Source organism: Aspergillus lucknowensis (assembly GCF_044049455.1).
Source record: "Aspergillus lucknowensis strain CBS 449.75 chromosome Unknown BJX67scaffold_38, whole genome shotgun sequence".
Lineage (NCBI taxonomy): Eukaryota > Fungi > Ascomycota > Eurotiomycetes > Eurotiales > Aspergillaceae > Aspergillus > Aspergillus lucknowensis.
Window position 1 is genome coordinate 7,497 of NW_027263582.1, and position 26,626 is coordinate 34,122.

A 26,626-nucleotide genomic window follows, 5' to 3' on the forward strand; every position below is an offset into this window, starting at 1 on the left:
TTTTTTTTTTTTTTTTTTTTTTTTTTTTTTTTTTTTTTTTTTTTTTCCTTTTTATGTTCAGGTTGAGCTAACAAGGAGTGCAATTAGGCGATATTATCGTCATGCAGCCCTCCGCCGTCTCGGTGATCAGGCACTGGCCTGACATGTGTCGCGATATGGACGAAGAACAGGTCCACGCCGTTGTTAGCTATGAGACACACGACGGCAGACATATCTACGGCCCTACTGTACCCTCGTATAACGACCCTGAACACGTGAGAGAACGAAAGGGGCCGTATGTCGCCCCCGCGCAGGTCAGACGGAAGTTCTACCGCATGTTACTCCGGCAGGTCGCAAAGTTGGGATTCCGGGTTGACTATGGCTGTCCGGTACGGAGTTACTTCGAAGACCCGAAAAGTCATTGCGGTGGGGTTGTCCTTGAATCCGGAGAGGTTCGCACGGCGGATGTCGTAGTCGCTGCGGACGGGTTAAAGTCCGCTTCGGATGTTTTAATTGCGGGTGAACCTGTTCCGACGAAGTCGAGTGGGCTAAGTATTTACAGGACGGCATTTCCGAAGGAGCTTGCGATGAGAGATGAGGTTGTCAGGGCGCGTTGGGGTGATTCTCCGCCGGTATGGGAGTACTGGCTCGGGCCGGGGATGTATATGGGTGTGTTTGTGGGGACGGATATCATCTCGTTTGGGTTCACTCCAAGGGACTCGCAGGGCACCGCGACGGAATCCTGGGAGCCAGACACAGACCCAGAAGACGTGGCGAAGGCCATGCTCCGTGCACCGGACTGGGATCCCGCGGTCCTTGCCCTGGTGCGGAGTGCGCCGCACGGCGCTATCGTGCACTGGCCGTTGCTTTGGCGCGATCTCCGCCGCGAGTGGACTTCCCCGGCCGGTCATGTGGTGCAGGTTGGCGACAGTGCGCACAGCTTTATCCCCACGTCTGGAAATGGCGGCTCCCAGGCACTGGAGGACGCTGTGACGCTGGCGACCTGTCTCCAGCTCGGCGCGTGCGCGCGCAACGCTCCGCTCGCAACGAAGATTTACAATCTCCTGCGATACGAGCGCGTGAGTTGCGCACAGAAGATGTCATTCGTGAACTCTCAACTCAAGACGGCAACGGACTGGGACGCTATCTGGAAGGACCCGTCGAAGATCCGAACCCGGTTCCCCAGCTGGATCTTCAAGCACGACCCGGAGGCATATGCTTATGAGAAGTATGGACAGGCCTTTGCGCACCTTGTGGCTGGGGCGGAGTTTGTGAATACTAATTTCCCTCCTGGACACAAGTTCAGGCCCTGGACGGTTGACGAGGTGTGGCAGGATATCGAGGAGGGGAAGCGGGTGGAGGATCTGTTGGACGGGGATTGGTCGTAAGCATAGAGATGTCTCGCCTGGTACTAGATTACAAGTATACTTGAACAATGATAGATTCGATCCGGATGAGAGAGTATTTTCCCAGGCTTTAGTTTCAATAACCGCGCCCAATTCTTCGTCGCCTACCGCCACCTCGACGATCACGGTAAACGCCGCGGCGAAGAATTGTATCCCCGGCGGGAAGAAATACTCCGCGGAGGAGCTAGAGGAGATGGCGGCGCATGTGTCGCCACTGGCCGGGAATGGGTACCCAGTTGATGGCAAGGGTTGTTTGCTTTCTGGCGAGTAGCGAGGCCGAGTGGGTGAATGGAAGGATTCTTACCCTTGGTGGGTGAGCCGCACGATTACCTTGTCGAATTGGTTGCTTGATCAGCTCGACTCTGAAGAGGTGTGATGCACTGCGTTCCTGCATTATTAATCCATCGATGGATGTATCGGCCACCGATGAGTCTCGGGGACCATTTGTTTGTCTTGAACGCGGTGCCCGAGTTGAATTTCCCTTGTCATTGAGCTGGTGGGGTGTCTTAGGGTTTGCTTTTCGGGCGCCAACCGGGGGCCCTTGTCAGTCTTGATCCACGAGGGTTTGCACGCTTGTTGGACCGGTTTATGCTCATTATTGAAAGAAGAAGTTATGATGTTTTTAGAAGTTCCTGTTGACATTCTAGTATTCTTGATACCTGGGCAGAACTTGAAGGAAAACATGTGAATTTTCTAACCAATTAGGAGACAGAATACTCTGCCAAAGAAGACCCGATCTATGAGCCACAGAGGTGCGAGCTACGGTGAGATTCAGAATTACTAAGCGCGCCGAGGTAAGCAAGCAATCATCGGGATGAAAGCGGAAGAAGAATCTAAGTTGCTAATTAGGAGGTCTATCTAGATATTTATACCTGTGAGCGAGCGATCGAAAGCTTCACGATATCCCCTATTAGGAAAGAGCAATTGAATGAGTGAATCGAAATGAAGGAACGATTTCAGCGAAAGCGACATTAGGAGGTGCTGGCGGAGCAATGACGCTGGCCGATCCCGATACAGTCGGAAGATTGGATTACTCCGTCACCGGGATCGATGATGGTCGACACGATCCCTCTATAAAAGTCACGTGATCAAAGTAAGGGCTGACGGCCATCGGCTTCGGCTTCGGCTTCGGCTTCGGCTTCTGCTTGCTCGCAACAAGCCTATTTTAATCATGTCTCACCGGCCAAGGATTCCACCAAGGGAGAAGGTTTGTCAGTAGGTGACTCAGAATTACGTGACCTGCAGGCGGGCTACGTCAACCTCCTGAGTACCTCGCGGACAAGATTCCTAAGAGCCAGCAGATTCTGCTGTCTGACTGTGTCTTGAAGAGAAACAGAAGAGAAACAGCGATCAGGACGCTCCAACCAATATCTGAGGGAGCGTTTCCAGAGCTTAATTCTCAAAACACAGGCACTAGCACTGGATCAGATATCAGTGGCTGTGAAAGTGTGCTGTTCGAGTTGGCTGAGAGCTATGATAGCAAAGACTGGGAACGGCTGAAACGATGCATTGTGCCCTCACTTCGAGTTAGAGACCTATTATCCCTACGAAACTACCCCAGTCCACACTGACGGTGGTTCCCACAGATCGACTATGGAGCCTTCGTCATCGAGCTTTGGGAAGACATGCCCGCCGCCGAGCTTGTTGCCATGATCTCCACTGTTGAGATGGTCTCAATAATGGGACGAACGGGTCAAATAATGGGCTGGATTGGAGCGCCGGAGCGGACCAAGGTCACCATCTCCGCTTAATTTCTTCCGCTAAACAGCATTGTGTTACGGTATACAATCCCGTCTGAATAGCTTCACCATCGCCGAATTCAGACGCCAAGTGCATCTACCTATATGCTTCTTGCAGCCGTCATCCCGTACCTGGCCCAAACAAGTGGACGGGACATTTCAGCGTAAAACGCCATGTGTCGGGTAATAAGACTTATAGCAGGGGTTAACTTACTAATGTGCGTTGCTTAGCTGAAGCTTTGTGTCGGGCTACAATTCGTACTGTCGGAGTTTAGAGTCGAGCGAGGCCGATGTAATACTCTGGTCAAAGCGCGAGACCACAAATAAGCAATTCTCAACCCAACAACTTTGTCTCGCCAAGAAACAGACCAAGTAATCTGCACAACCCACGCCCGGCTTATATTACTCTCGTAGTCTGCTAGTTGACTACACTTCGTGTTGCCAAATTGCCTGCATATCTACACCCAGTCAGTATGTCTAATCTTTCCGACCTCGAGACGAGCACCAGCGACCTTACTGCTGCTCTGAAGACCCTGATCACCCACTGTCAGAGCCACCCTGCAAACGGCACGCAGCTTCTTGTCCTTCCAGACGCTCCTAGTGAGGTTCATCGATCCCGACAATCCTCACTGGTGGCCATCTCCAGACTTCAAACTCTCCTCGCGGACCCTGCGGACTTCCTGCATCATCTAGCAATCCAAAACCAATTACTGGCCTGTCTACAATGGCTTGGGGAATTCCAAGTTCTCGCTTGTATCCCACTCCAAGGCACTGTGCCCATCAAAGATGTCGCTGACCTGGCCGGCGTCTCTGAGACTCACCTCTCACGCGTCGTTCGCATGACAGCCACGGCTGGGTTTCTGAAGGAGCCCCAGACAGGCCAAGTCGCACACAGCGCTCTGTCCGCTCCCTTTGTCACGAAGCCATCCTATCTCGACGCTGTCATGTTCCTTGCCGGCACCGTCGCACCAGCTGCTCTGCAGATGCCCACCGCGACACAGCGCTTCGGTTCGTCGTTGCGTGCAAATGAAACAGCGTACAACCTCGCCTTCAACACCCCCAACACTTTCTCCAGTCTATGCGAGCAACGACCGAAGCTGCAGCGTCAATGGCCCGCTTTCCTTCGTTACGGCACAAATGAGGCCGATGATCGAGTAACAGATCTCCTGTCTCGATTGGACCAGCTCCGCCTGGGAAACATAACCGTCGTCGAGGTAAGTATCCACCTCTCCAGAAGATCAGAATCGCAGCTGGACAGACGACTAACTGTCCAGGTCGGCGCCCGCTCAATCGACCGCGCAACCCTCCTCGCAACCCACCACCCAACCCTCCACTTCATCGTCCAGATAGCAACCACCACTACAACAACACCCTGCCCAGCCACCTGGCCACCTCCACCCCCCAGCTCGAAACTCAACGACCTCCGCCAGCTAACCACCAGCAACTCCCCCAACAACGCTAACGGCACAACCACCACAACCACCACAACCAAAACCAGCATCCCAAGCACAACAACCCCCAACATCACCATTCAACAGCGCACCCCAACAACCCCCCAGCCCGTCCCCGACGCTGCTCTCTACATCCTGCACCTCCCCTCCCCCTCCCCAACAACCCCCTTCAGCTCCCTCGCCGCCCGCATCATCGCCGAACTCCGCGCCCACCTCGACGTCCTCCGATCCAACCCCACCGCAACCCTAATCCTCACCCCGCGCCTTCTCCCCGACCCCGCCGCCGTGACTCCCGAAGTCGAGGTAACGGCGCGCCTGCGCGATCTATCGCTACTCCAGCTGTCGAATGAGCGGGAGATCGATCTGGCGGAGTGGATGAGCTTGCTTAATAGTGTTAGCGATAGTATGGGGCGGTTGGTGGTGGTGAATAAGATTCGGTCGAGGGAGAGCGTGGTTGTTCTCTTAGAGGTGCGGTATCAGGCTTATAATCGATGAGATATTGAGATAGCTGTCTAGTTCTAGAGATGAAAATTTCTTGAGTATGAGGATTTACGATCGTTGAGTAGTAAGTGGGTTGGTTCGTTGGTGTAATGCTCGACAATATGACTTAGGCCTTTGATAGGGTTCGGCCCAGGAGGGCAGAGATAAGGTTGTTTAAGTTTCTTCATTGAAGTAATTAGAATTTAGGCTCTGTACTGCAGTTCCCTGGAGCTTGCGATGGATTATTGCGATCGGAGGTAGGTAAACTTCCGAAGCGTTGTTCGACCAGCGATAAACTGCGACGGACACAGCAACGAGCAACCCAAATCTAGAATCTAGCAGGTTATAGCATACTGGTAGTCTGTATACCTGGCAATTGGCATCTACAAGCTTGATAAATCTTCTGGTCGTAGTTATACGCAGAAGTTCCAGTTCCGGCGTGTGGGATGTAACCTCCCTCGGTCTACACGTCATGGAAGGACTCGAGAGAGTCTTTTCGATCCGCAACCTAGTTATCTGAGTGACGCACAGAGAGTAAAATACGTCAGATTCTTGATCGAGCCCATACAGTTCATTCAGAGTTGCTGGAATCGGATAATATACCCGCCAGCCGGAACAAGCCGCAAGTGTATAGTAGGAGAAATATGGTTACAACTTAAAATCATGTCGTCACGTCGCGACTATTCTGCGGAACCTAATTTGTACTTCCCACACCTACATAGACAGCTCAGTCCGTCGGCAGCGGACGTGCTCGACTGGGCTTCCGCGCTGGAGCTCAAGATTGCCCATCATGGCGGCCTGCCTCTCTCTTGCTCTTCTGAGCCTATTCCTCAGCACTTCCCCAGCTGCTGCGCAGGACCACACGGCTCAGGTCTGGGCAACTTTCGCGTACACCGTCCACGGAGAGAGCATTCCTCAGGTTTTTCCCGGTCCGAGGACCTTGACGTCTCACGGGGCGAATCAACTACACGATGCTGGTGCTGCATTCAGAGATCGATATGTGTCTCTCTATACCGGAGCCAGCGGCCCACAGTTAAGAATCGCAAATCTTTCTCCCTACTTACTGGATAATGAGGACATCAAAGTCGCATCTACGCCCGAACTCGCGGATCTTGCGTCTGCTCAAGCATTTATGCAGGGTTTGTATCCGCCCCTTGATCAAGCCTTCAATGACACATCTTTCGAATATGAGTCGAGATTGGCGGATGGGTCGGCTGCCACAGCTCCGCTGGGAGGATACCAGTATCCTCCAATCATCACGTTCGGCTATGAGGACCCCCAGTCTCTTATTCTCTCCGGCCAAGCGTTCTGTCCAACGCATGCCTTTGCAAATGCTGAATACATCGGGAGCAAGGAATTCTGGGAGACCTATGAAGAATCAGCAGCGTTCTACAACCGCCTCCAGAGTTTAGCCCTGTCAGAAGAATTCGACATCTCCGCAGCCAACTATGCAAATTCTGCCTCCATCTCCGAGTACCTCAATTACCAGGTGGTGCATAATGAAACCTTGATGCATAGTCTGAGCCCTGAGGACATCAAGCGCGCACGGTGGTATGCGGGAAAGTATATGTTTGCAACAAACGGCAACCGTTCGGCGGCGAACTCTGGTGTCGGGAGTGGTATTCGTACTATCGCTGGCCAGGGGCTTGCGTCAAGTGTTCAAAATGCTTTCGCGACGAACATTCAAGGGCGGGGAGCCGACAGCAAAATGACGCTTCAATTTGGTGGATATCAGACAGCAGTCTCTTTCACATCGCTCCTAGGGCTCGCAAGGACTGAGGACTCCAACTTTACTTCCCTCCCGAACCCCGGAGCGTCGATAGTCCTGGAGCTATTCAGCATGGAGAGCGAGAGTTCTACGGCATACCCAGACCCGGCGAAGCTTTACGTCCGGTTCCTCTTGCGCAATGGAACAGACGCTGATTTCAGACCATATCCGCTTTTCGGTTACAGTCCCAGCAAGATGGCCGTTCCCATCCGGGAGTTTCAAGACGAGATGCAAAAGATCTCGTTAGAATCAGTCATAGACTGGTGTCGCAGGTGTAATTCGTCTGCCGTATTCTGCTCTGGCGTCCTGGATACTGGCCGGTCGAGTGGGAACACGAATCGTGGTGGAGTGAGCGCACCCGTTGCTGGAGTCATCGGAGCTGTCGTTACTATTGTGGTGTTAGCTTTGATGGCTATCTTTGGGTTTTTGGCGTACAGTTGGCGCACTAAACGCCTGCGCAAACCCAGTCTCGGAGGCTTCAAAGGGGATCGCAAGCTGGCTAGCGATTCGGACCTCACCTTCAAAGACCCTCATTGGGGAAACAACACCGTTCAACCCCCTCAAGCCTCAGCCAGAGCACATGAGCGACACGGCAGCTGGGAAATGGCCAGCCACAAAAAGCCGAATGCTGGGTCTTCCTTCGCAGACGAGGTTGAGGAGGAATGGCAGCTACATAGTGCTGTTAAGGCGATAGGAGTTCGAGAACAAGTCTAAGTCTGCACACAAGAGTGAGCTGTTAGAAGAATGCCAATGGATTTCCAGGTTCTGCAAGGACAGACAGACACTTCTGTAATTCACTCACTCAACATGTCGCGCTTCTGTTGTCCTGCGCTCTTTCCCTGTCAACACTGCGCTGCTTTCCTTCTCTCTCCCACCCCAACGCGCCCTCTTCTTCGGACCATCGCCTCATCGTCTTCTCACGGCTCTTCTCCCTCTTCCTGACAAGACGACTGCCGCTGTGGACAAAAAAAAACAATACCGATTCATTCTTTCTCCAAACAGCCGAAACAATCTCCCACGCGCGGCATACATTCATTCATCTCAATTAGCCATGACCAAATACGACATCCAAACTCTCCTGGCGGTAAAGCCAAATGCTCACATAGAACTGGACAGGTTCAGCGATCAAGCCTTCACAAGTAAGTCCGATACTTAGCTGGATATTGCGAGCCATTTCCAACCTATGCCGTGCTAGACAACTTGGTCCGCTCCAATGTCTTGTCGGAACAATCTGTCAATCGGCCGAGGAATGTCTCGGGCCACTCGCGCCGTGCTGTAATGGCACCTTTGGCATTGAACACGCAGAATACCGCCCGCCAGTCGAGCCAATCGTCTCTGCCTTCCAACTCTCAGTTTGACGATGCTTTCGTGCGATTTGTTGAGCAGCACACATCACCAAAGCCACAGCGCGTCACCGCGGGTGGCCGCATTGTGCCCATGAATCCATGGGATTCTCCGCCCAAATGGACCCTACCTATGAGTTCAAAAGGCGCGAGCGTGGCTAATAGCGAGGCATCGAAGGCTGCTACGGGAGCACCCAAGATTGAGCAGAAATCGAGAACCGAGGATGGGACAAGACAGCAGGGAAACAAATTTCCTGAGAGTAAGGCCGGGAACACGGCCCCTTTGCCTGCAGGTACGCCTTCGATCACGTCCCCTCTGCCGAGCGTCAATGTTGATGTCAGTAACAATATTTAGAAGCAGCCAATGCTCCGTGCTTCCAACCTCTTGCAAATAACAACTCTAACTCGGCTCCGTATGCCAGCGTACCTCTGGCCCACCAGCAAGCCCAGGGATCTGGCTTACCTACATGCCAATCCCTCGGATTGGTCGGGGATAGCTTGCTGAACAGTTTGTCTCAACCCCCCGTTGCAACCCCAGTGATGGGTGCACAAGTTCCCACATTTCCCTTCCAGCCACAGCCAGCTCTCACGGCGGCACCAAGCTTTCCGGGCTGGAATTGTACGAGCACAGTAGCTCCTGGCACATTCGGGCCGTACCAGCCAGGCTGCTTTGCAAGCTCTTCTGGCGTTGGCACCCAGTGGCCGTCTATCCCACAGGCGTCTCCGTTGCCCCAAGCCGCCCAAATCCCCCAACCGCCCCAGTTGCCCCAATTATCTCAGATGCCCCGGCTGCCTCATGCTTCTCCGACTATCGGGAGCCAGCCTGGGTATAACCAGCAGTTTGTGCCTTCCTATTTCCAGGAGGCAATCTATCAAAAGTCATTGGAGGACGCTACCAAGCAGTATGATGCAATTTCCGAGCAGCTATCCCAGATTGACAGATTTACCGCTATGCATGCCTGGGTCATAGATCCGGACACCAAGAAGGCTCTAGTGGAGCAACGGAAGAGTTTAGTGCGAGAGCTTGACACCGTGAGGCTGTATAAGGAACATTTGCAGGTTCTCTTTGGAAAATCTCAAACGGGCAACACTTCGGGACTCCAGAAAGAAGCCAGCCCAGCCCCCGTCACTCCTTCCCGAAAAGGTGGATGGGAATCGCCTAGCAAGTCCAAGTCGAGATCATTGTCACCGACTGTTCGCAATCTCTACCGTACTATCGAAGAAACCGACGAGCGCGGGGAGCCCATCGATGGGCTGCTCCACGCGCTTTCAGGCGCGTCCAAGGGGTTAGCAAAGAGGTTGACCGAGGAGCGCGCGAATTCACTGGCTGTGCCTTCCATGGAAGTCTCGAGAGAGGTAATCAACAGCACGTTCGCTATGGCGAGAGAAGAGCCTCCGAGGAAAGCGCCAGAGAAGGGTGAGTATGTTCACCCGGTGCAGGTGTCAAGGAGACTTTGGCAGTCAGACCCGCATCCACACTCCCCCCTGTTGTCGCAATGCTTCAACAAGGACTGGAGCCCTGTTTTGCAGAAATCTGCTGCCCCAGCTGTCTCCCAGAATGTCACTGCGCACGCCTTCCTTCAGTCTTTTGATGGTGCGGGAAAGACATCCGATGACTTCGAACTGGTCTGATTATTGGGAGCCCGTGCGACGGAACTACAGAGCAAGGGGCAACTTGACTCCGGCGATCCTTCTGTGTTGTTTGGGGCGTTGGAAGACAGTGTGTGAGTTGGCACTACGAGTTGAGCTACGACTGACAGGATGGACTATGGATATCTGGCCTCGTGTAGGATTATTGCATCCTTAGCATTGATTTGGTAGTTGCGCATGAATCTTTTTTTCGGTTTGTCTGGTGAAGAATGATGTGGTTCTGACCGTCAGGCATGAACGAATAGCGAACGTGGTGGCCATTCCTGACTCAGCCCCGTGGAAGAATCTCCCAACTTCACTCCTCAACTCCACCTCCTCATCCGACGCCTGCAACCGATCAATCTTCCGTTCTTCATGGATTAACCATCCGCTCCTCCTCCTTCTCTTCGTTGGCGCTTCACCTGTCACTCCGTTCTTTTTCTACTCTCCCCGGTCTCTCTTTGCCTACGGTTCGTCCGTTCACCTTTCGCCAAGTTCAATGACACCACTCCCCTTCTCTATGTGTCTCCAATATTCCTAGGCTGACTCCACGCCGCCAACTCCAAGGTTCTCCCACCCCCGCGCTCTCTCCCGCGCTCTTGGTTGCCCTTTCTTTTGACGTCGCTGAATTGCCGAATCCCTTTGTCTTCGTTCGCCGTCCTCGTTAGCATTGCGCATCCTATTCAACTACTCTATATCCGCATTCCCCTCTCTGCTTGATTCGTTATTACTGTGGTTGTGGGGATGACGCAGCTTTTCGCCTCCAATCCGTCTCCGGCCACGAACGAGAAACGTGGAACTCTCCCCGGTCTCTCCATGCCGACCAAGAAGCACTCCAACGATTCGAGCCATTTCCCGACGAAGATCAAGAATTTTTTTCGCATCAATAGCTCAAGCAGCACGACTTCCCAGTCGAGTCATCGCGGCAACAGCGCCGACCGGGATAATAGCGCTTCGACACCCGTGAAAAATGAGTCGAAATCTACCTTCAGACAGTCCCGATTCCTCCCTATAATCGGTCGCAACCGCTCCGCCACCGTTGCCAGTGAGGGGAATCCATTAGACGAAGGAATCTCTCCAACCGCGACCGCCAATCCGTACTTCGTCCACCAAGGCCAGCCCGCCCTGCAACATCGGAACGAAGGTTCGATTCCCTCTTCGCCCCCAGATACCCCAGAGTTACAAGTCGATGGCGTCTCGGCCGTGGAACAAGCCACCACCGCCAACAAGGAGGAGCTCGCTCGGAAACTGCGCCGTGTCGCCTCGGCCCCAAATGCCCAGGGGCTGTTTAACGCGGGCGTTAACGACGGCCGGCCCCAGACTGCGGAACTGGGCAAGGAGCCCTTGATTCCATCTGGGGTCGCTGACTCTAAGGTCAGCCTGATTGAGACGAGCACCGACAAGGACGGAAATCTCGCTGTTCCACACGCTGGCTCCGATAGCAAGCTTCCTTCGCTCACCCAGGTCCGCACTTCAAGTGGCAGTTTCCGGCGGACGTATAGCTCAAATTCGATCAAGGTGCGCAATGTGGAGGTCGGGCCTGGCAGCTTTGATAAAATCAAGCTCATTGGCAAGGGGGATGTGGGCAAGGTCTACCTTGTTAGAGAGAAGAAGTCGAGTCGTCTCTACGCGATGAAGGGTGAGTTCCGTCTTCAAATAACGAATCTGGGGAGATTGGCTGACGCAGCACAGTTCTAAGTAAGAAGGAGATGATCAAGCGTAACAAGATCAAGCGAGCCTTAGCGGAACAAGAGATTCTCGCCACCAGTAACCATCCATTCATCGTTACACTCTATCACTCTTTTCAGTCCGAGGACTATCTTTATCTGTGCATGGAGTACTGCAGTGGTGGAGAGTTCTTCCGAGGTATGATGCTATAGCTAGTCGAACCTTGTGTCCTGATCCCTAATATTTGCCTCCATCAGCTCTGCAAACTCGTCCCGGAAAGTGTATCTCTGAAGATGCTGCTCGTTTTTATGCGGCTGAGGTCACCGCCGCTCTAGAGTATCTCCACTTGATGGGTTTCATTTATCGCGACCTGAAGCCAGAAAGTATGTGTTGGTAGCCCCTTTGCTGAACGCTACTAAGGAAAATCCGTCCAGATATTCTACTCCACCAGTCGGGGCATATCATGCTTTCTGACTTCGATCTTTCCAAGCAATCCGGGCCAGGCGGCGCGCCTACTATGATCCCTGGACGAAGCGGCAACTCCAATACGTCCCTACCTACAATCGACACCAAGTCGTGTATCGCTGATTTTAGGACAAACTCGTTTGTTGGTACGGAGGAGTACATCGCCCCAGAGGTGATCAATGCCTACGGACATACCAGTGCAGTAGATTGGTGGACCTTGGGCATTTTGATTTACGAAATGCTTTATGGAACAACGCCTTTCAAGGGAAAGAACAGGAACGCGACGTTTGGGAATATTCTCCGCGATGAGGTGCAATTCCCGGAGCAAGGAGGTGCCCAGCAAATATCCAAGTACGTGGAGTTGCGTTATTGCGTCGAACGTGAAGATGGAGCTAATTTGGGGACAGCATTTGCAAGTCCTTGATCCGCAAACTGCTCATCAAAGACGAGACCAAGCGCCTTGGAGCTCGAGCTGGCGCGTCAGACGTCAAAATGCACCCTTTCTTCCGGCAAACACAGTGGGCTCTTATTCGCCATATGAAGCCACCGATGATCCCGCACCAGAGCCGCGGAAATGAGACTGTCAACTTCCGCAATGTCAAGGAGAGCGCGAGTGTCGATATCGGCGAAAAGAATCCTTCCAAGATGAAGGGCGTTCCCTTGAACTCGGGCCTCGCGACCCCCAACGGCGAATCACCGGATCCCTTTGAAGAGTTCAATAGCGTCACTCTCCATCATGACGGCGACTTCTAGCCGATTTTCGTCACGATACAGCTCGCCCGCTATTGCACGATATATTGAACCGCTCGAGCGTGCTCTGTATCGCTAGAACTAGTTCACGACCGTGATGCACGAAAACAACTTGTATTCGACAGTAAATCACTTTCTGCAGCTTCTATTCGGAGTTTGGGGGCGTCTAGAATATTTGTTCAGCGGATTTTCTCCCACCGATTTGCCGGAAATCATCTTGGCTGGATACCGATCGGCATCATTATCCATCTTCCTTGACGCATACGCTATTTTTTTTTTCGGCTTATATCACTGTACTAGATGTCGTGGTATACATATTTCGGCCTTACTTGTCAAAGTTCGACGCTCTTTTCTGTCTGACTACCCGTCACCTTGCCTTGCCTTGACTATCATTATTGCAAACCTGGCGTTGGCGGTCTCGAATTTCCTTCTCATGCTCCGGATATTGTTCATGCACTACGACGTCTGCGTATACGATGCGAAAGTTCACCTGTGTTCTTTAAGCTCTTATACCTACCCACCCCTGTTATTCCTGTCTAACTAACCCTTAGTGAAGGGTCAGGAAGCGTTGACTATTTACCTATCTCCATTATGGAGCCTCATTCTCTACCTGTCCGTCATATATCTCTAGTCTCAAAGCTTGAATTGATTATCTTTCCGAGAGGCCCAGTCTCCATTCGTTTTGGTAATGAAGGCGAGGGTACGAATGCTCGAAGTCATTCTTCCGCCCACCGCCCCCAACGACCTATTGCCATGGTGAGCATTTCATTATCCAGCTCATAATTACGTGTGTGCCTCCATAGACAACACTCGACCGTCAAGGTCAAAGACAAATATACATGAACTCATGCGAAAGTTCATGAACTTGACTAGTGCTTCAGATATCTTAAGTATTCTCATGACGAGATGATCCGAAGTATCGCCTGGTGCCCATTTGACATTGCAAAAACAAGGCATGCTGGATCGTCTGGGCTTGTAAAACCACTCCACCGAGCTAGTCACCCTCAAAATCGCTCGGAAATCTCATTCAAACTCTGAGATGGATGTTTCGCTTGGTTACCGAAACTGCACCGAGGCCGCTCTGTCTCATCATTTCGCGTATCCAAGTCTGCGTCCTCTACGATCTCGGTAAATGCGAAACCGAGGTCAGATCGCTCGCTGTCGGAATACCACCCTTCTGGCGGGTTCAGACTCATGTTCCGAAGATTGGCCCATGATGAGGTCTGTTTCTGCGTCAACCTTGAAGACCGCCATCGGTGAACGCTGTAATGCTTTGCGAATGCAGCGTAGTCGAGTTGACGGCCGGAGCATTGCGATTCCCCGAGAGCTCAAAAGCCAAAGTGACGGATGTTAATAGTATGGCATTGGTGTTTTGTGATATCCAGGTCTCCCGGAGAAATGATGAGAAATGCCACGTCATGTGTGGTGTTTACCAGTGAAGGTTTAATCCAATTTCGTGGCCCATAAGGGTTCAATGGCTATTTCAGTGCCAAATCGACCTAGAAGCGTTTTGAAATCTTCCTTCCGATACTCGGGCTGACGCAGGTTCGTTGCTTCGAAACTCGCAAATAAATAAGATACTCTCGATATTGCTGTAAGGAAAGCTCGTTTGACACGCTCGTCGTTGCCGGAAGGTTATGTCGTTTGATTGCCATGTAGGCTATCTCAAAATCCTGAAGCCATGCATCTATCTTCCCTGGGTGGATTTTTTGACTGCATACTGATTTGTAGTCCCTCTGGGCTTTGAGTTCTAGTTCTTCGTCGCCGGGGGCATACTGTTTCTTCAGTTCCCGCAATAATTGGTGTTCGTCGAGGTCAAGGGTGACCTCCCGTATGGGTGCAGAAACAGACGCACGGATCATATCGCCCACCTCTTGTATAGCCTTCAAAGTCTCCTTCCACTCAAATACCTTGAGCTTGTATCGCTGAACGGCATTGCCGGAGAAGTCTTCTGGCATTTTAGGCTTCTTGGGCGTCTCTGGGCGATCGTTATCGTCAAGATCAGGGTCAAAGTAGTTCCATACATCCCTCGCTTTAGCGTAGGCCATGATACCAGTAGCGCCAGTGATTCCGATTTTTCAGGACGATGTTTACCTTCACGGCATGGCTTTTAGGACGCATGCTGTCGGAATCCTCTTGGATCGGATCCCAAGGGCCTTTGGTATCAGAGGTAGGGGGTATTTGTCGGTTTCGATCCGTCGGGTCCACGCTCAACACCACGTAGAAGGTTTGTATATCTCAACGAGTTGGTGCGAATAGCTTCAAGGTACGCGTGACACTAGCATGGGATCTTGGTCAGGTGAGCTGGGGAAGACAAGATCTCAGAATCAGGATGTTGATCTCCTACCTCCGGGGGATCTAGTGGTATTTATGCCTTTCCAACGGATCCACATGGCCTCATCTTTCACCTCGAAGGGTAAAAGAACAAGCGGGACATGGCCGAGACAATTCAGGGGAGGATTGAGCAATGAGAAAAGAGGTGGCAGAGGAACGGCGCCGAGCCAATCTCGGACACTCGGTTCAGTCGCGAGTATACCAGTAAATCCAACGATGGATTCCCTTCCCGCCAGCGAAGTATATGTTGGCAGAGACCAGGAGCGCCAAACCAGGCAGGCTGCAATGCTGATAGATTCTTGGTTATAGAGTTGAATAATAAGCTGATATATTAGTAAAGGAAGAAAGATCGGTCAGACGCAAGACAGAGAATGACAGAGCCTCTCAATGTAGAGATAAGGGTTGATATTCTCTGATACATTCTGCTCCAGCCCCCTGATGCACGAAATTCATACAGTTCTGATATGGACCGATATCCCAGAGCCACGAACCAATTTTAGTATCCGTTTTCTTGCAGTCTTCCACTTGCCGAGTCCCAGGGTGCTCTGTGCATTGAATAATGCATGGCTTCGGCTGCTGCTTCAACTGCGTCGATCTTCTCCCCACCAAACGCCAAAACTCCGACAACATCAACATCAACAACCACGCAACAGTGCAACCAGCCCTCACGAACAACCTCCCAACGACCTAAGCGACCCAGAAAATGACAGACACACCACCAACCCCTTCCGCCAGCACAACACCCCCAACAAACCCTGCCCCTCACCATGCCACCGTCTCCGGCAACGAGAACCCCCTCCTCCGCCCCTCCAATCCCCTCGTCACCGATCTCGAGCAAGAAGTCCTCGACGAGTACGCACGTTTACTAGGGAATGTGAACAAGGTATTTACTTTCCCCTGCACCTTCCCTTCCCCAATGCCCCCCTTGGGCATAAAATAACGAGTCGCTGACGCGTTTTCGTCCCCGACATAGCTATCCACTAGACTCGCCGACCTCGCGGACTCCCCCTCCTCCATGACGCTCGACGGACTCAGGCAGTTGGAGAGGAAGACAGCTACAGTGTGCACGCTACTCAAGGCGAGCGTTTATAGCATTGTGCTGCAGCAGCAGATTTTCAATGAAGGGGAAGAGGCACAGCAGCATGTGGGCGGCGGCGGCGACGACGGCCTGGAGACGGGGACCGTGAATGTTGGGGAGCAGGGGGGCTATACGGAGGGGGACGTGAGTTATCAGCAGTATTGATAACTTATGGTTGGGCTGCGTTTATGGTGTTTTGATTGGGGTTTTGGCGTATGGGGGTTCGATTTGAAGGGTCGCGTCTGCGGTACATAGACTACTTTGGCTGGGTTTGGTTGGGCTGCGATGGATATACCCTGTTCTACTATTCGGCTTGTTGTTGGGTGGGTGTTGCTTTGAGCTTGATTGATTATTCCGTTAATAAAAATACATGGTCAATGCTGGATGGGAAAAGAAAGGCGAGTATTATATACATCGTCAGAATGCAACCAGCGGCGTGGTGGCCGGAAAATGTGCCAGTAATCTATTCAAGACGTGCTGCCCTTGGGCCATCCGTTCTCCCGGAGTAGTAGACTTTGCGTACATCGACCAGCTTCTTGCCTCGCGCGCGCGCGACGTCTTCGGGGATGCGTTGGGTCATTAGGGCTTCGTAGGCGGCTTTCACGGTGTTCATCGCGTTTCGAGACCGGCCGACGCGAGCAGCCAGGTCCTTGATCCCAGCTGCGCGGCACATCTCGTAGATTAGGCTCTGGCAGCGGAGACCGAAACCTGGATATCATCAGCCTGTTTCTAGATGAGAGAATCGATCCGCTCAGCTTACCGGGTGGGCGACTCATTAATTGCAATTCCACAGCGCCAACTTTGCCCTTGACGTCGCCGTAGATAGTGCGGTTCTCATACCGTGGGATGGGCTTCATGCTTCTAATCGCACGATATTTGGCCTGCAATGTGGCGTCTCCGCCCTCCTCCGACTTGCCCTCGCCAATACCTAAAAGACCATTTCCATTGCCAGCGATAGCGAGAAAGTAATTGCTGCGGATCTTACCCAGACGGGTCTGATTGCTGACCATGCGCTCTACAACGACCCTAACCTTCAAATCCGCGATTTCTGCCTTTGTGTATCCAGTGACCTTCATGAGCGTCCTCAAAGCATCAGGTATTTCTTCCTCGGCCGGCGCCTGCGATTCACCATCGTCATAATACTTGGGGGGCTTTTCCGTACGCCCTTCCAAATTTTCCCCTGGTCCAAACAAGTCTGGCACAAGAGAGCTATGCGGGTTCAATTCATTCTCCTCCTTGCCGATTGTCACGCGGTTCGTCTCCGCAAACCGCACCCAGTCAGCCACCGTAAAGTCGTCCGGCATGTCAGCGAAAAACTTGGCAAAGTCGTCAACAAAGTCGTCCTCTGTCTTCAGGGTTGCGTTGTAGTCGGTGTTGGATTCAGGAGCGCGAATGTGTTTGTCGACGGCCGGCTCGATTACCGAAAAGTCATCAAGGTAGTGGAATGCCAACGGGTCCTGGCGGATAGCAAACTGCGAGGCCATGTCCTTCGGGTCAATTGCCGCCTCGCCGGCTTCAATGGCGGCGATTTGCTCGGGGGTGTACTGCGTTCTCAGATGCGCCTTTTCCTTCTCCGTATACGGCTTGAAGTCCTCTGGTTTCACCTCCCGCCGGAGCTGCTCCAGCGTCCTTGACCGCACCTTCTTGTCACCAGGAGAGTTCGACTTATTGTCCGAGAATTGCGCCGCCGATACTTGGAACTGGCGACGAGGCACGCGAGGACCAGCTGCAGAGGCGGCGCGTGAAAGACTGCAAATAAGACATCTCGCAGGCCGAGTGAAACTCATAATGACAGATGGATTTCCGGCTCCTTCAGGCCGAAGAGAGCAGGGAGTATGGCCAAGGAGTGTCGTAGGGGACAGAGGTGGATCGGAGGACTTGCTGGAGAACAGAAGGAGAGAAATTCTCAGCCACCGCTCTGGCCAATCAGCGCCCGCCCTTTTCCGCTTTCCGCTCTGGATCTCGTCCCATCCTGCAAGAAAGTATTTTCTCTCTCCCCAAACATTCACTGAATGTTCACATGTTTCGTGTTTTTCAGGTGTCTGTTTGTCGCCAGCTGAGATATCAGCTTCCACATTCGCCGCCGGTTCGGTACTTCCACGCTTCCTGTCCGATTTATGCGGACTACCGCCATGAACATTACCCACCACCACTCATAATGCAGTCACCAAGCAAGAAGCCTCACCAACCGAAGCGGCAGAAGAGGGCCAAGGCCAGGCGAGACGAGAAGACCAATGGGTTTGATGAGGTCCTACAAGCCGACATTGACAAACTTCTGAAGAAGAACAAACTAGACACTCGCAGTCTCCCGTCCGAGGCTGCTACTTCCTCCGTGCCCACGCTCCCAGAGCCATTTACGGAGATCGAAGTGACGGTCGCAGAGATCTCTTCGACTGGGGACGGGCTAGCGCTATCCGAGAATGGAGACCATGTCTACGTCGTCCCCTTCTCCGTTCCCGGCGACAAGGTGCTTGTGAAAGTAGTGCGCCATTTCGCATCATTGTCCTACAGCTTGACAGACTTCATCAAGGTTGTTGAACCGGGTCAGCAAAGGAGGGACGACTTGATCGGGTGCAAATACTTTGGGAAATGCTCGGGGTGTCAACTCCAAATGTTGTCGTATGAGGACCAGCTTGCGCACAAGAAGCGCATCGTGGAGAAAGCCTACGCAAATTTCTCCGGCTTGATTCCGGAGCTAATTCCCGCCATTGGGGATACATTCCCCTCTCCTTTGCAATACGGATACAGGACGAAACTTACGCCACACTTTGCTGCGCCTGGTGGACGCTCAAGACGCAATAACGAGCCCGGGGAGCCCGCGACGGAAGTTCCGCCCATCGGCTTCACGTTCAAGAACCAACGGCGAGACCTAGATATTGAGGACTGTCCTCTTGGAACGGACGTCATCCGACAGGGTCTCAAAAGCGAGAGGAACCGAGTCGCCGAAACCATCCACCAGTACAAGAAAGGCGCAACAATCCTCCTGCGCGAAACTACTTCTCGTATCCCGAAGGAGGGCTCTACAGACCCCAACTCCAACCCAACAGTACCAATCACATACGAAACCAAGAACAAACCACACCAAGAAACCGGCGACATCATCCGCGTCGTGCGCGACTCATATACCGAAGAAAAACGCTGCGTGACAGACCAAACCGCCACCTCTGTCGAATATATAGACGACTACATCTTCACCAACAAAGCCGGCGCCTTCTTCCAAAACAACAACTCCATCCTCTCCGGCTTCACAGAATACATCCGCCAGCACGCCCTCGCACCCCCCTCGTCCGGCCTCGCCGCCAAATCATCATCCCCCATTAAATACCTCCTAGACGCCTACTCCGGCTCCGGCCTCTTCACAATAACCCTCTCCCCGCTTTTCAAATCCAGCCTCGGCGTCGACGTAGCCGACGACTCCATCACCTCCGCCCGCGAAAACGCCCGCGCAAATAACCTCCCAAGCACCGGGTTCGCCGCCGCCGACGCAGCAACCCTCTTCAAGGACGTGCCCTACCCGGCTGACCAGACCCTTCTAGTCATCGACCCCCCGCGCAAAGGGTGCAGCGACGACTTCCTGCGCCAGTTGTTGGTGTATGGCCCGCGGCGCGTGGTGTATGTTAGCTGTAATGTCCATACGCAGGCGCGTGATGTCGCGGTTATGGTGCAGGGGGATGAGAAGTTGCGGGTTCGGTATGATATTGAGAGTATACGGGGCTTTGACTTTTTCCCGCAGACGGGGCATGTTGAGGGAGTTGCTATCTTGAATAAGGTTGAGTTACCGAAGGGAGAAGCTGTTCGGGAAGTGGAAAGCTGATGGGCAGTATGGGAGTCTTCCCTCGGTGCTTGATGAAGAAGTTATATTAGAGCGTGTGACACTCGCGACGAGGATTTTCATTTGCATGAATAAAATACTATAGACAAGATATCACGCACACTACAACGCTAAGTACTACCAGGGCCACCAAGTAGGGCAAACCTCCGGACAATGCTAGGGCCGATCTCGTCGTATTCGGCCTTCGTGTGGCAGTAGCTGCGGAATTCTGGAGTCTGCCCTAGCAGACTGCCTCCAAACCAAGGGCCATGTCTCTGTCTCTTATGCGTCACCACCGCCACATCCAGACCACCGCTCCGAGCTCCACCGCTACGAGCTTCGGAGGCACGGATACGAGCCTCCACCAGGTGTCGGATATCACGCTGCAGGCGGCGGCCAAAGTCTTTGTAGAGAGTGGAACCTCCGGACAGCACAATATTCTTGTAAAGGCCTCTTCGTACGTCAATCGGCGAAGACTGGATAACACCGTCCACAACATTGGGAAGGGGGGTCAGGAAGTCGGAGGAGTAGATTTCGGGATTGAAAAAGATCTCGGGAGCAAGGAACCGCTCGTATCCAACATCAATCGTCACGCTACGGCCATTAGGTGAGGTCACGGTGTGCTGGAGGAATCGATCCGGCTCCCGGTCGTAGCGGGCAAACTCCTTGACAATGTCGGGGCACACGTAACAGTATTCCTCTTTGACCCTTTCTGCGGTCTTCAAGCTGCTATCCGGTTCGCCTCGGTCTCGAAGCAAGCTCTGTACAAAGTAGGTGATGTCTCGACCGGCAATTGGGATACTTTTGATGGAAGAACCAATGACATAGCCTTCAGCGACTGGAATAACATGGGTGACACCATCACCCGAATCAATAACTGTTCCTGTCAAAGATCGGTCAGTCACTTTAGAAGACGTCCAGGATGCAGCCAGTGCAAGGACGGCTTGAACGGCGATATAGAGACCAGCGCAGTTGAATGACTCGAACATAATTTCGGCGGTATTTTCGCGGTTCTCGGGGGGATTTAACGGCTAGTTGTAGGTCCAGTATTAGCACGCCACAATCAGAACATCGCAACTAAAGATTCGAAGGGGCAGGGCTTACGGGTTCAGTGAGCAGAAAGTAGTGATCCTCGGGTTCGACGCGCAGGTACTTGAAAATTGAGTTTGACCAGAATCGCTCCATCTGATCCCAGTTTTCGATCTGTCCATGACGAATGGGGTAGTTGATTCCGTATCCAGGGCCACTGGCAGCCGCAAGAGCTTCATCACCGATGAAGAAGTCCAAGTCCTCTGTGCCACGCTTCGTGGACAGATGTGAGCTTCCACCACCACCCGAGCCCAAAAACGAAGGCTTGTTTGCAACAGTGGGTCTTGAACCAGCCCCGGCACCCCCGGCACCTGCCCTTGTTGCAATTGCGGTTGGGAAGACGAACGAGGGCGAATCATTACCGGCAAACCCTGAGGACTGTCAGCTCCCGAGATTCAGTGCGGGGAATTGTCAGGCAGGGGCGGGGGCATTGATATATTTACCAAGTTTTGAGTATCCAGTTCCGCTAGAGAAATTCAAGGTACGGTCAGTTACAGCTCTCCCGTGCTATCTGATCGTTTGTATCTGCAAGGGGGATTACATACTTGTCCATGACAACGGCCGGGGTTTGAGGGGCCATGACGGGCGATCTGGGGCGTACGCACACTCGCCCTGTCAACCAATTCGCGAGAGGAGATGTGGCTCAGTAGGTCTGGATGGAGAGGCAGACCTGAGAAAATAGAGAAATGACAATCAGACGGGGTTGGGGAGAAAGAAGGGAGGAGGCTCAGCGTCCACGGTTGAGGGACGAGAGCGGGCAGGCAGGCAGATTAACGCATCGAAGCAGCTGGGCAGGCGGTGGGGATGTCCAAGCGTGAGTACGTAATCAAGATGCAGCTGCCCAGCCACACCAATCATGTGCGCTGTGGCTAGAGACCTTCGGGCCGGTTTGGATGAGTGGAGCTGGACGTTTGTATAAAATGCACCTGCTGTTTGCAAAGCCTTCTAGAAAGAATATACCTTCTCCTTATTGCCCTTGGAGGATCTACTAATCCCCCAAGTCCACCAGTTGACTTTTGAGGATGATCGAAACGCTCATTTCCGAAAGAGGCAGCAACCTTTGCTTCTCTGCAGTCTGAGGAAGGAAAGGCACTCGCGACCAGCATCCATCCCTACTGTGCTGCCGGCTCTACTTTATCCCCCATTTATCACCTCACTCGTTTGAAAACCCCTAAAGAGCTGCCGGTTTGCATGCTATCTCTTCTCTCCTTATATTCTTCCCGCATTCTATTCTTATAGCACGCCCCAGGAGACCTTATTACTAAACCAGCTATATTTATATCTCTCTGACACGTACAATTTTCTCTCCTGGTGGTCCCCACCCTAGAGTCGCGCTATACAAATGTTCCTCGTGCTGAGACCCTGCCCTAGAATTGAGCACATTTAGTGTCTCTTACGGCGCTCGGTTAGTCTCGTGAAATGCAAAAGTGACACTTCAGGCCCATAATCGAGTTTCGCCCTTTATCCCCCTCTGAGCTCCGCCCACTCTCCACAGTCCACCGGGCGAGCCACCATGGACCATGCAAAAGGGGGAAGGCCTGTTTCCACCATCTTCGTCCATGCGGGAGCAGGCTACCATCGCCGGGACTTCGAGAAACCGCATATGAAGGTTTGCGAGGGGTGAGTAATTTCCGACTCCGTCCTCGAAAGGAGTGCCTTGCCTCTCTGTTGCTGTCGCTGACCCTGAACAGCGCCGCGAAAGTGGCAATGGCTATGCTTCGAAACGGTGGTTCTGCGGTCGAAGCTGTTGAGGTCGCCATTATGTTCCTGGAGGATGCCGAGATAACCAATGCAGGCTACGGCAGTAACACCACTATCGAAGGCACAGTGGAATGCGATGCGACCATTGTTGATCATCTTGGACGAAGCGGGGCTGCTGGTGCTGTTGCGCGTGAGTGTTTCCTGCTCCACGAACACCGGATACTCGGGAGCTAACCGCCTCCCCCAGAGGTGAAGAATCCCATTTCACTTGCGCGTACCATCTTGGACGCATCCAAAGAGCCTCTAACGTTGCACCGAGTACCTCCAAACTTCCTTGTGGGACCGGGCGCCACCAGCTACGCGTACGAACAGGGGCTTGTAGTGCTTCCCGATGACGGTTTAGTATCCAGCCCGGCAAGACAGAGGTGGATTCAGTGGCAGAGAGAGCTCAAGGAAGCGGACAGGCAACAACGAGCTGCACCACGGAGCACAAACGACATCGACAGTGTGTATTACCGCCGCCCGGTGAGGAACTATCTGGCTCAATTCGTCGCAAGCCCTTCAAGAACACATTCAGCATCGTCTACACCCAGTGGTTCGTCCCCAAAGGAAGTGAACGACTCCGGAACGCGCACTATAGATGGTGTACATTCCGATGCCCAAAACCGCGGCTCTTCACCAGTGTCCGACATCCACGCTCCATTTTTTAATAGGTCGAAGGCAAAAAGTGACAATTTGACCCATGATACACCCCTAGACCGACTATCATCCAGCTTATTTGCCAGCCCGGTTCTCCAACCGAATCCACTAAGGCCATGCGCCCACGTAGGCGTACCCATGGATCTTGACTTATCATCTACCCGCTCCAGTGGCCGTGGTGACGGGCCTCAATCCGATCCTTTTGGTCTCACGGAGGACCACATAAGTGATACTGTGGGTGCGATAGCAGTAGATAGCTATGGGAATATCGCAGCAGGGTCTTCCTCTGGTGGGATTGGGATGAAACATAGAGGAAGGATCGGTCCGGCTGCTCTAAATGGGATTGGGACGTGCGTTATTCCAATCGATCCAAATGATCCCGAGAAGACTTGCGTTGCGAGTGTTACATCAGGCACCGGTGAGCACATCGCTACAACGTTTGCTGCCGGCACCTGTGCATCACGCGTCTACTACTCGCACCGAAAACGTGCAGATGGTTCGTTTGAGGAGGTGACGGAAGATGAAGCTATGGCGGCGATGATCTCCATCGATTTCATGGGTAATTGATTGGTCCCTGAAAGGTAAATCGAACAGCCGCTAATGAATCCTTTGTAGGTCATCCTGGCGTCAAAGCTAGTCACTGCGAGGGTTCAATTGGTATCATGACGGTCAAGAAGACGGCAGATGGTGTCTATCTATACTTTGCGCACAACACAGATTCATTCGTGAGTTCTGCTCGTCCGGCATTGCTGCTACAGCTTGTTGATTATGTCCATTACCTAGGTTCTCGCCAATATGAGCAGTGAGGACAAGAAGCCGTCGTCCGTCATGTCTCGCAACAACGGGCACGGAAGCATTGCACAAGGAGGCAGAGCATATCGGACGAAGAAGGGTTGACATACCGGTCAATGGATATCTCCCATTCCATGCATTCAACCTCAAACCTGGCGACCGCATTTGCGTTGCTGCTATACCGAGAGCCATTGTCAATGCCCGACCAAGACTGCTTTGCGGACGTGTGCTTTCAGAGCAATTGCGTTGACCTCGTACCCCTTCCCAAGTATCTTCTCACCCGCACGGCCTGTATTCTACCTTGATTCTGTCTCAAAAGCCCTAGAAGCACCATGTATATGTTTCGCTGATGCAGATCAATTCAGGGCCCCAAACAATGTATATTATTAGTATTACCCCAAATGGCCTGGAAGAGGCAATTGTTTTATTCAAGATATCTATTCGATCGTACCGTAGTATAAGTGACCCGAATATGTGCTATCTTTCAGTCTCCCCAAGCCTTCCAAGCAGGTAACGAAAGTCCCATACCGAGAGTTCACCCTCCAAATATCTGAATCTCGCCTTACTTTTATTATTTTTAGGCTAGATATGGCCGCTAGAGTCAGGAGATTGCCTGTAGATAGATATACGCCCCCCAACCCTGCTGCACCCCTAGTGCCCACCCGGGAAAGAGGGACACTGAGCAGCTAGGACATGCTAGAGGCACGGTCTTCTTGGGTTTGGTGCACTCGTGAGTGATGGTTATAGGGGAGGTCACTTCCCCCTTCTAGTGATGATACAGGTTTGGGTATACTTGACGCCAATTGAAGGAATCCTTCGCGGTGTCCGTTATTTGGACGGCATGCTCTCAATGGAGAAAATAAGGAAAAAAAAAAGCGAATGATATCAAGGCCCCGGCGTTGGCGTCGGCGTCGGCGTAGCAGAGGCTCCAGTTCCATTCGCGCGAACCTTCTTCTTTTTCTTCTTCCGAGCCACGAGGGCCGGTTTCGCGCCGTAGTCGCCCATATCGAGGTGCGTGCCGCAGGTCAAGCAGTCGCCGTTCTCAGGCGGTTCACAGAAGATACTCAGGCAGATGGAGCAGACGAATCCGACGTCGACGACACGGCGGTGGCAGAAGCAGGCAGCGCGGAAGTCGACGTCCACGCGGGTCGGGAGGACGAGATGTTTGCGGGAGCGCTGGTCGGGGAGGAACGCCATCATGAGGTATTGGAGGAGGCCGCGGGGTTCGGAGAGGGACATGTAGATGCCCTTTGTTGCATCGGAGGCTTGCTGGAGGAAGACGGCGTCGCCGCTGAGTTTGCAGACGTCGATGGGGATGCGGAGGCGTTGGCATGCGAAGATCCCGTTCATGAGCGGGATGTATTGGTGGGCGGAGCCTGTTGCGCTGCTTACGGAGATGATGAGGATGCGGGATTGGAGGCCCTCTGCTGTGCCGTCGTTTGCCGCTGTCGTTGTTGAGCGCCGCGTGAGTAAGGATGTTGTGCTTGTGTCTGGGCCACCGGAGCGGGAGACCGAGGATGTGTCCCCGCCGCCATGGGCGTCTGCCCACGCGATTGTTCGTCGGTTGATGTGGCTGAGGGCCAGCGTTAATGCGCCCGCCATCATTGTTGAGCTGTTGTTGTCCATGTCCGTGCGACTAGTCAGGTCCATAAGCTGCCGTACATTTGACGTGACTTGTTCCTCCACGATCCGGAACGGGCGGTATTTGTTCACTTGTCTACCAGCGTCCTTCTGGCCGTTGATGCTGCCGTCAGCAGTCATGGAGACGTCGCCGTCCGGATCCGGTCTTGCAGATGGCGACGCGGTGGGATAGAGCCAAGCAGCCTTGTGGCTGTGTGAGGCGACAACGGCGACTTCGTTCGCATAGTTGCACGCTAGGTGGGCATTCAAGAAGACCAGGATATTGGCGAGCGCCGTTGAGAACGGGAGTGGGCTCCTGCTAGTTTGCTCGAGAAGTGCCCAGGCATGTGGGTTTGTGTCGAGAATGACAGTTAGAAGGGACGGCGCAGGATCTGGAGGTTCATCCATCGTCAGTCATTGTTCTTCGCATCTTAGGTTCAAGTGAGAAGGACCGCTAGTCTTACCATGTGCACTTGTCTCATAGTGCTCTGTTGCATCTACGGCGTTCATCCTCACTTACTGAGATACCCCAAATGTTGGAGGGAAGAAGCGGGACTAGAAACAGTGAAGAGGTTGGGTGTACTGGTAAGTGTCCCCAAGAGTGATGGATTTCACTTGAGAGAGAAGAGCATTATGAACAACCGCGGAATCTCCCTCAAGGAGGCAGATTCAATCCTCCCTTCCCGATGGCTTCTCCGTTAGAGGTCAAAAAAAGGATTTCTCCTCGAGAAGCCTGATTTTAAAGTCGGGAGAATAAGGGGAGGTCTTGGGCTGCTTTCCGTGTTTCTGAAGCCGAATGTCGAGTTTGGATCACGACCAAAAAG

At 52.9% G+C, this 26,626-nt stretch overlaps 11 protein-coding genes across 11 annotated transcripts in view; 8 read left to right on the forward strand and 3 right to left on the reverse strand.

The window, feature by feature from the left end:
* BJX67DRAFT_389706 (FAD-dependent oxidoreductase) overlaps positions 1 to 1,654 on the forward strand; it is a gene marked incomplete at its 5' end in the record, with an annotated part of 2,335 nt that extends 681 nt beyond the window's left edge. Inside the window, one exon of the mRNA XM_071034540.1 lies at positions 88 to 1,654. Within this exon, the coding sequence (XP_070883628.1) occupies positions 88 to 1,367 (1,280 nt within the window). The 3' untranslated portion in view covers positions 1,368 to 1,654. The remainder of the gene's footprint in view (positions 1 to 87) is intronic.
* Positions 1,655 to 3,597: 1,943 nt separating this feature from the next.
* Positions 3,598 to 7,537, forward strand: BJX67DRAFT_373656 (uncharacterized protein; the record flags this gene model as incomplete). The annotated part of the gene is made up of 9 exons (XM_071031431.1): positions 3,598 to 4,338; positions 4,399 to 4,988; positions 5,836 to 6,055; positions 6,089 to 6,461; positions 6,498 to 6,664; positions 6,698 to 6,710; positions 6,744 to 6,779; positions 6,819 to 6,948; positions 6,985 to 7,537. 9 exons carry the CDS (start codon positions 3,598 to 3,600, stop codon positions 7,535 to 7,537), a joined length of 2,823 nt encoding a protein of 940 aa, XP_070883629.1.
* A 547-nt stretch (positions 7,538 to 8,084) lies between these two features.
* On the forward strand, positions 8,085 to 10,008 carry BJX67DRAFT_360427 (uncharacterized protein). Its single transcript, XM_071029773.1, has one exon. The coding sequence runs from the start codon at positions 8,707 to 8,709 to the stop codon at positions 9,796 to 9,798; it is 1,092 nt and encodes a 363-aa protein (XP_070883630.1). The 5' UTR covers positions 8,085 to 8,706; the 3' UTR covers positions 9,799 to 10,008.
* Positions 10,009 to 10,438: 430 nt separating this feature from the next.
* On the forward strand, positions 10,439 to 12,975 carry BJX67DRAFT_200496 (putative serine/threonine protein kinase (Nrc-2)). Its single transcript, XM_071025453.1, has 5 exons — positions 10,439 to 11,434; positions 11,488 to 11,661; positions 11,721 to 11,846; positions 11,898 to 12,279; positions 12,336 to 12,975. The coding sequence occupies exons 1-5, from the start codon at positions 10,540 to 10,542 to the stop codon at positions 12,679 to 12,681; spliced, it is 1,923 nt and encodes a 640-aa protein (XP_070883631.1). The 5' UTR covers positions 10,439 to 10,539; the 3' UTR covers positions 12,682 to 12,975.
* BJX67DRAFT_200519 (uncharacterized protein) lies at positions 12,564 to 13,363 on the forward strand. The gene has a single exon (XM_071025454.1). The coding sequence runs from the start codon at positions 12,776 to 12,778 to the stop codon at positions 13,220 to 13,222; it is 447 nt and encodes a 148-aa protein (XP_070883632.1). The 5' UTR covers positions 12,564 to 12,775; the 3' UTR covers positions 13,223 to 13,363.
* A 2,258-nt stretch (positions 13,364 to 15,621) lies between these two features.
* On the forward strand, positions 15,622 to 16,417 carry BJX67DRAFT_360440 (DASH complex subunit DAD3 family protein). The gene is made up of 2 exons (XM_071029774.1): positions 15,622 to 15,895; positions 15,986 to 16,417. Exons 1-2 carry the CDS (start codon positions 15,716 to 15,718, stop codon positions 16,253 to 16,255), a joined length of 450 nt encoding a protein of 149 aa, XP_070883633.1. The 5' UTR covers positions 15,622 to 15,715; the 3' UTR covers positions 16,256 to 16,417.
* BJX67DRAFT_360441 (mitochondrial 37S ribosomal protein uS5m) lies at positions 16,418 to 17,965 on the reverse strand (the record flags this gene model as incomplete). The annotated part of the gene is made up of 2 exons (XM_071029775.1): positions 16,851 to 17,965; positions 16,418 to 16,798 (listed from the first exon to the last, which is right to left on the reverse strand). Coding segments are annotated over exons 1-2 (1,268 nt in total), but the record flags the coding sequence as incomplete, so codon positions are not given.
* Positions 17,966 to 18,086: 121 nt separating this feature from the next.
* On the forward strand, positions 18,087 to 19,986 carry BJX67DRAFT_360442 (tRNA (uracil(54)-C(5))-methyltransferase). The gene has a single exon (XM_071029776.1). It carries the CDS (start codon positions 18,111 to 18,113, stop codon positions 19,902 to 19,904), a length of 1,794 nt encoding a protein of 597 aa, XP_070883635.1. The 5' UTR covers positions 18,087 to 18,110; the 3' UTR covers positions 19,905 to 19,986.
* BJX67DRAFT_360445 (actin-related protein 3) lies at positions 19,987 to 21,749 on the reverse strand. The gene is made up of 4 exons (XM_071029777.1): positions 21,536 to 21,749; positions 21,434 to 21,456; positions 21,006 to 21,361; positions 19,987 to 20,932 (listed from the first exon to the last, which is right to left on the reverse strand). The coding sequence occupies exons 1-4, from the start codon at positions 21,568 to 21,570 to the stop codon at positions 20,033 to 20,035; spliced, it is 1,314 nt and encodes a 437-aa protein (XP_070883636.1). The 5' UTR covers positions 21,571 to 21,749; the 3' UTR covers positions 19,987 to 20,032.
* Positions 21,750 to 22,300: 551 nt separating this feature from the next.
* On the forward strand, positions 22,301 to 24,409 carry BJX67DRAFT_200588 (threonine aspartase 1). Its single transcript, XM_071025455.1, has 5 exons — positions 22,301 to 22,610; positions 22,682 to 22,881; positions 22,939 to 23,949; positions 24,006 to 24,115; positions 24,174 to 24,409. Exons 1-5 carry the CDS (start codon positions 22,504 to 22,506, stop codon positions 24,285 to 24,287), a joined length of 1,542 nt encoding a protein of 513 aa, XP_070883637.1. The 5' UTR covers positions 22,301 to 22,503; the 3' UTR covers positions 24,288 to 24,409.
* Positions 24,410 to 24,568: 159 nt separating this feature from the next.
* BJX67DRAFT_200600 (TFIIH/NER complex subunit TFB4) lies at positions 24,569 to 26,406 on the reverse strand. Its single transcript, XM_071025456.1, has 2 exons — positions 26,267 to 26,406; positions 24,569 to 26,194 (listed from the first exon to the last, which is right to left on the reverse strand). The coding sequence occupies exons 1-2, from the start codon at positions 26,310 to 26,312 to the stop codon at positions 25,068 to 25,070; spliced, it is 1,173 nt and encodes a 390-aa protein (XP_070883638.1). The 5' UTR covers positions 26,313 to 26,406; the 3' UTR covers positions 24,569 to 25,067.
* Positions 26,407 to 26,626: the final 220 nt, after the last annotated feature.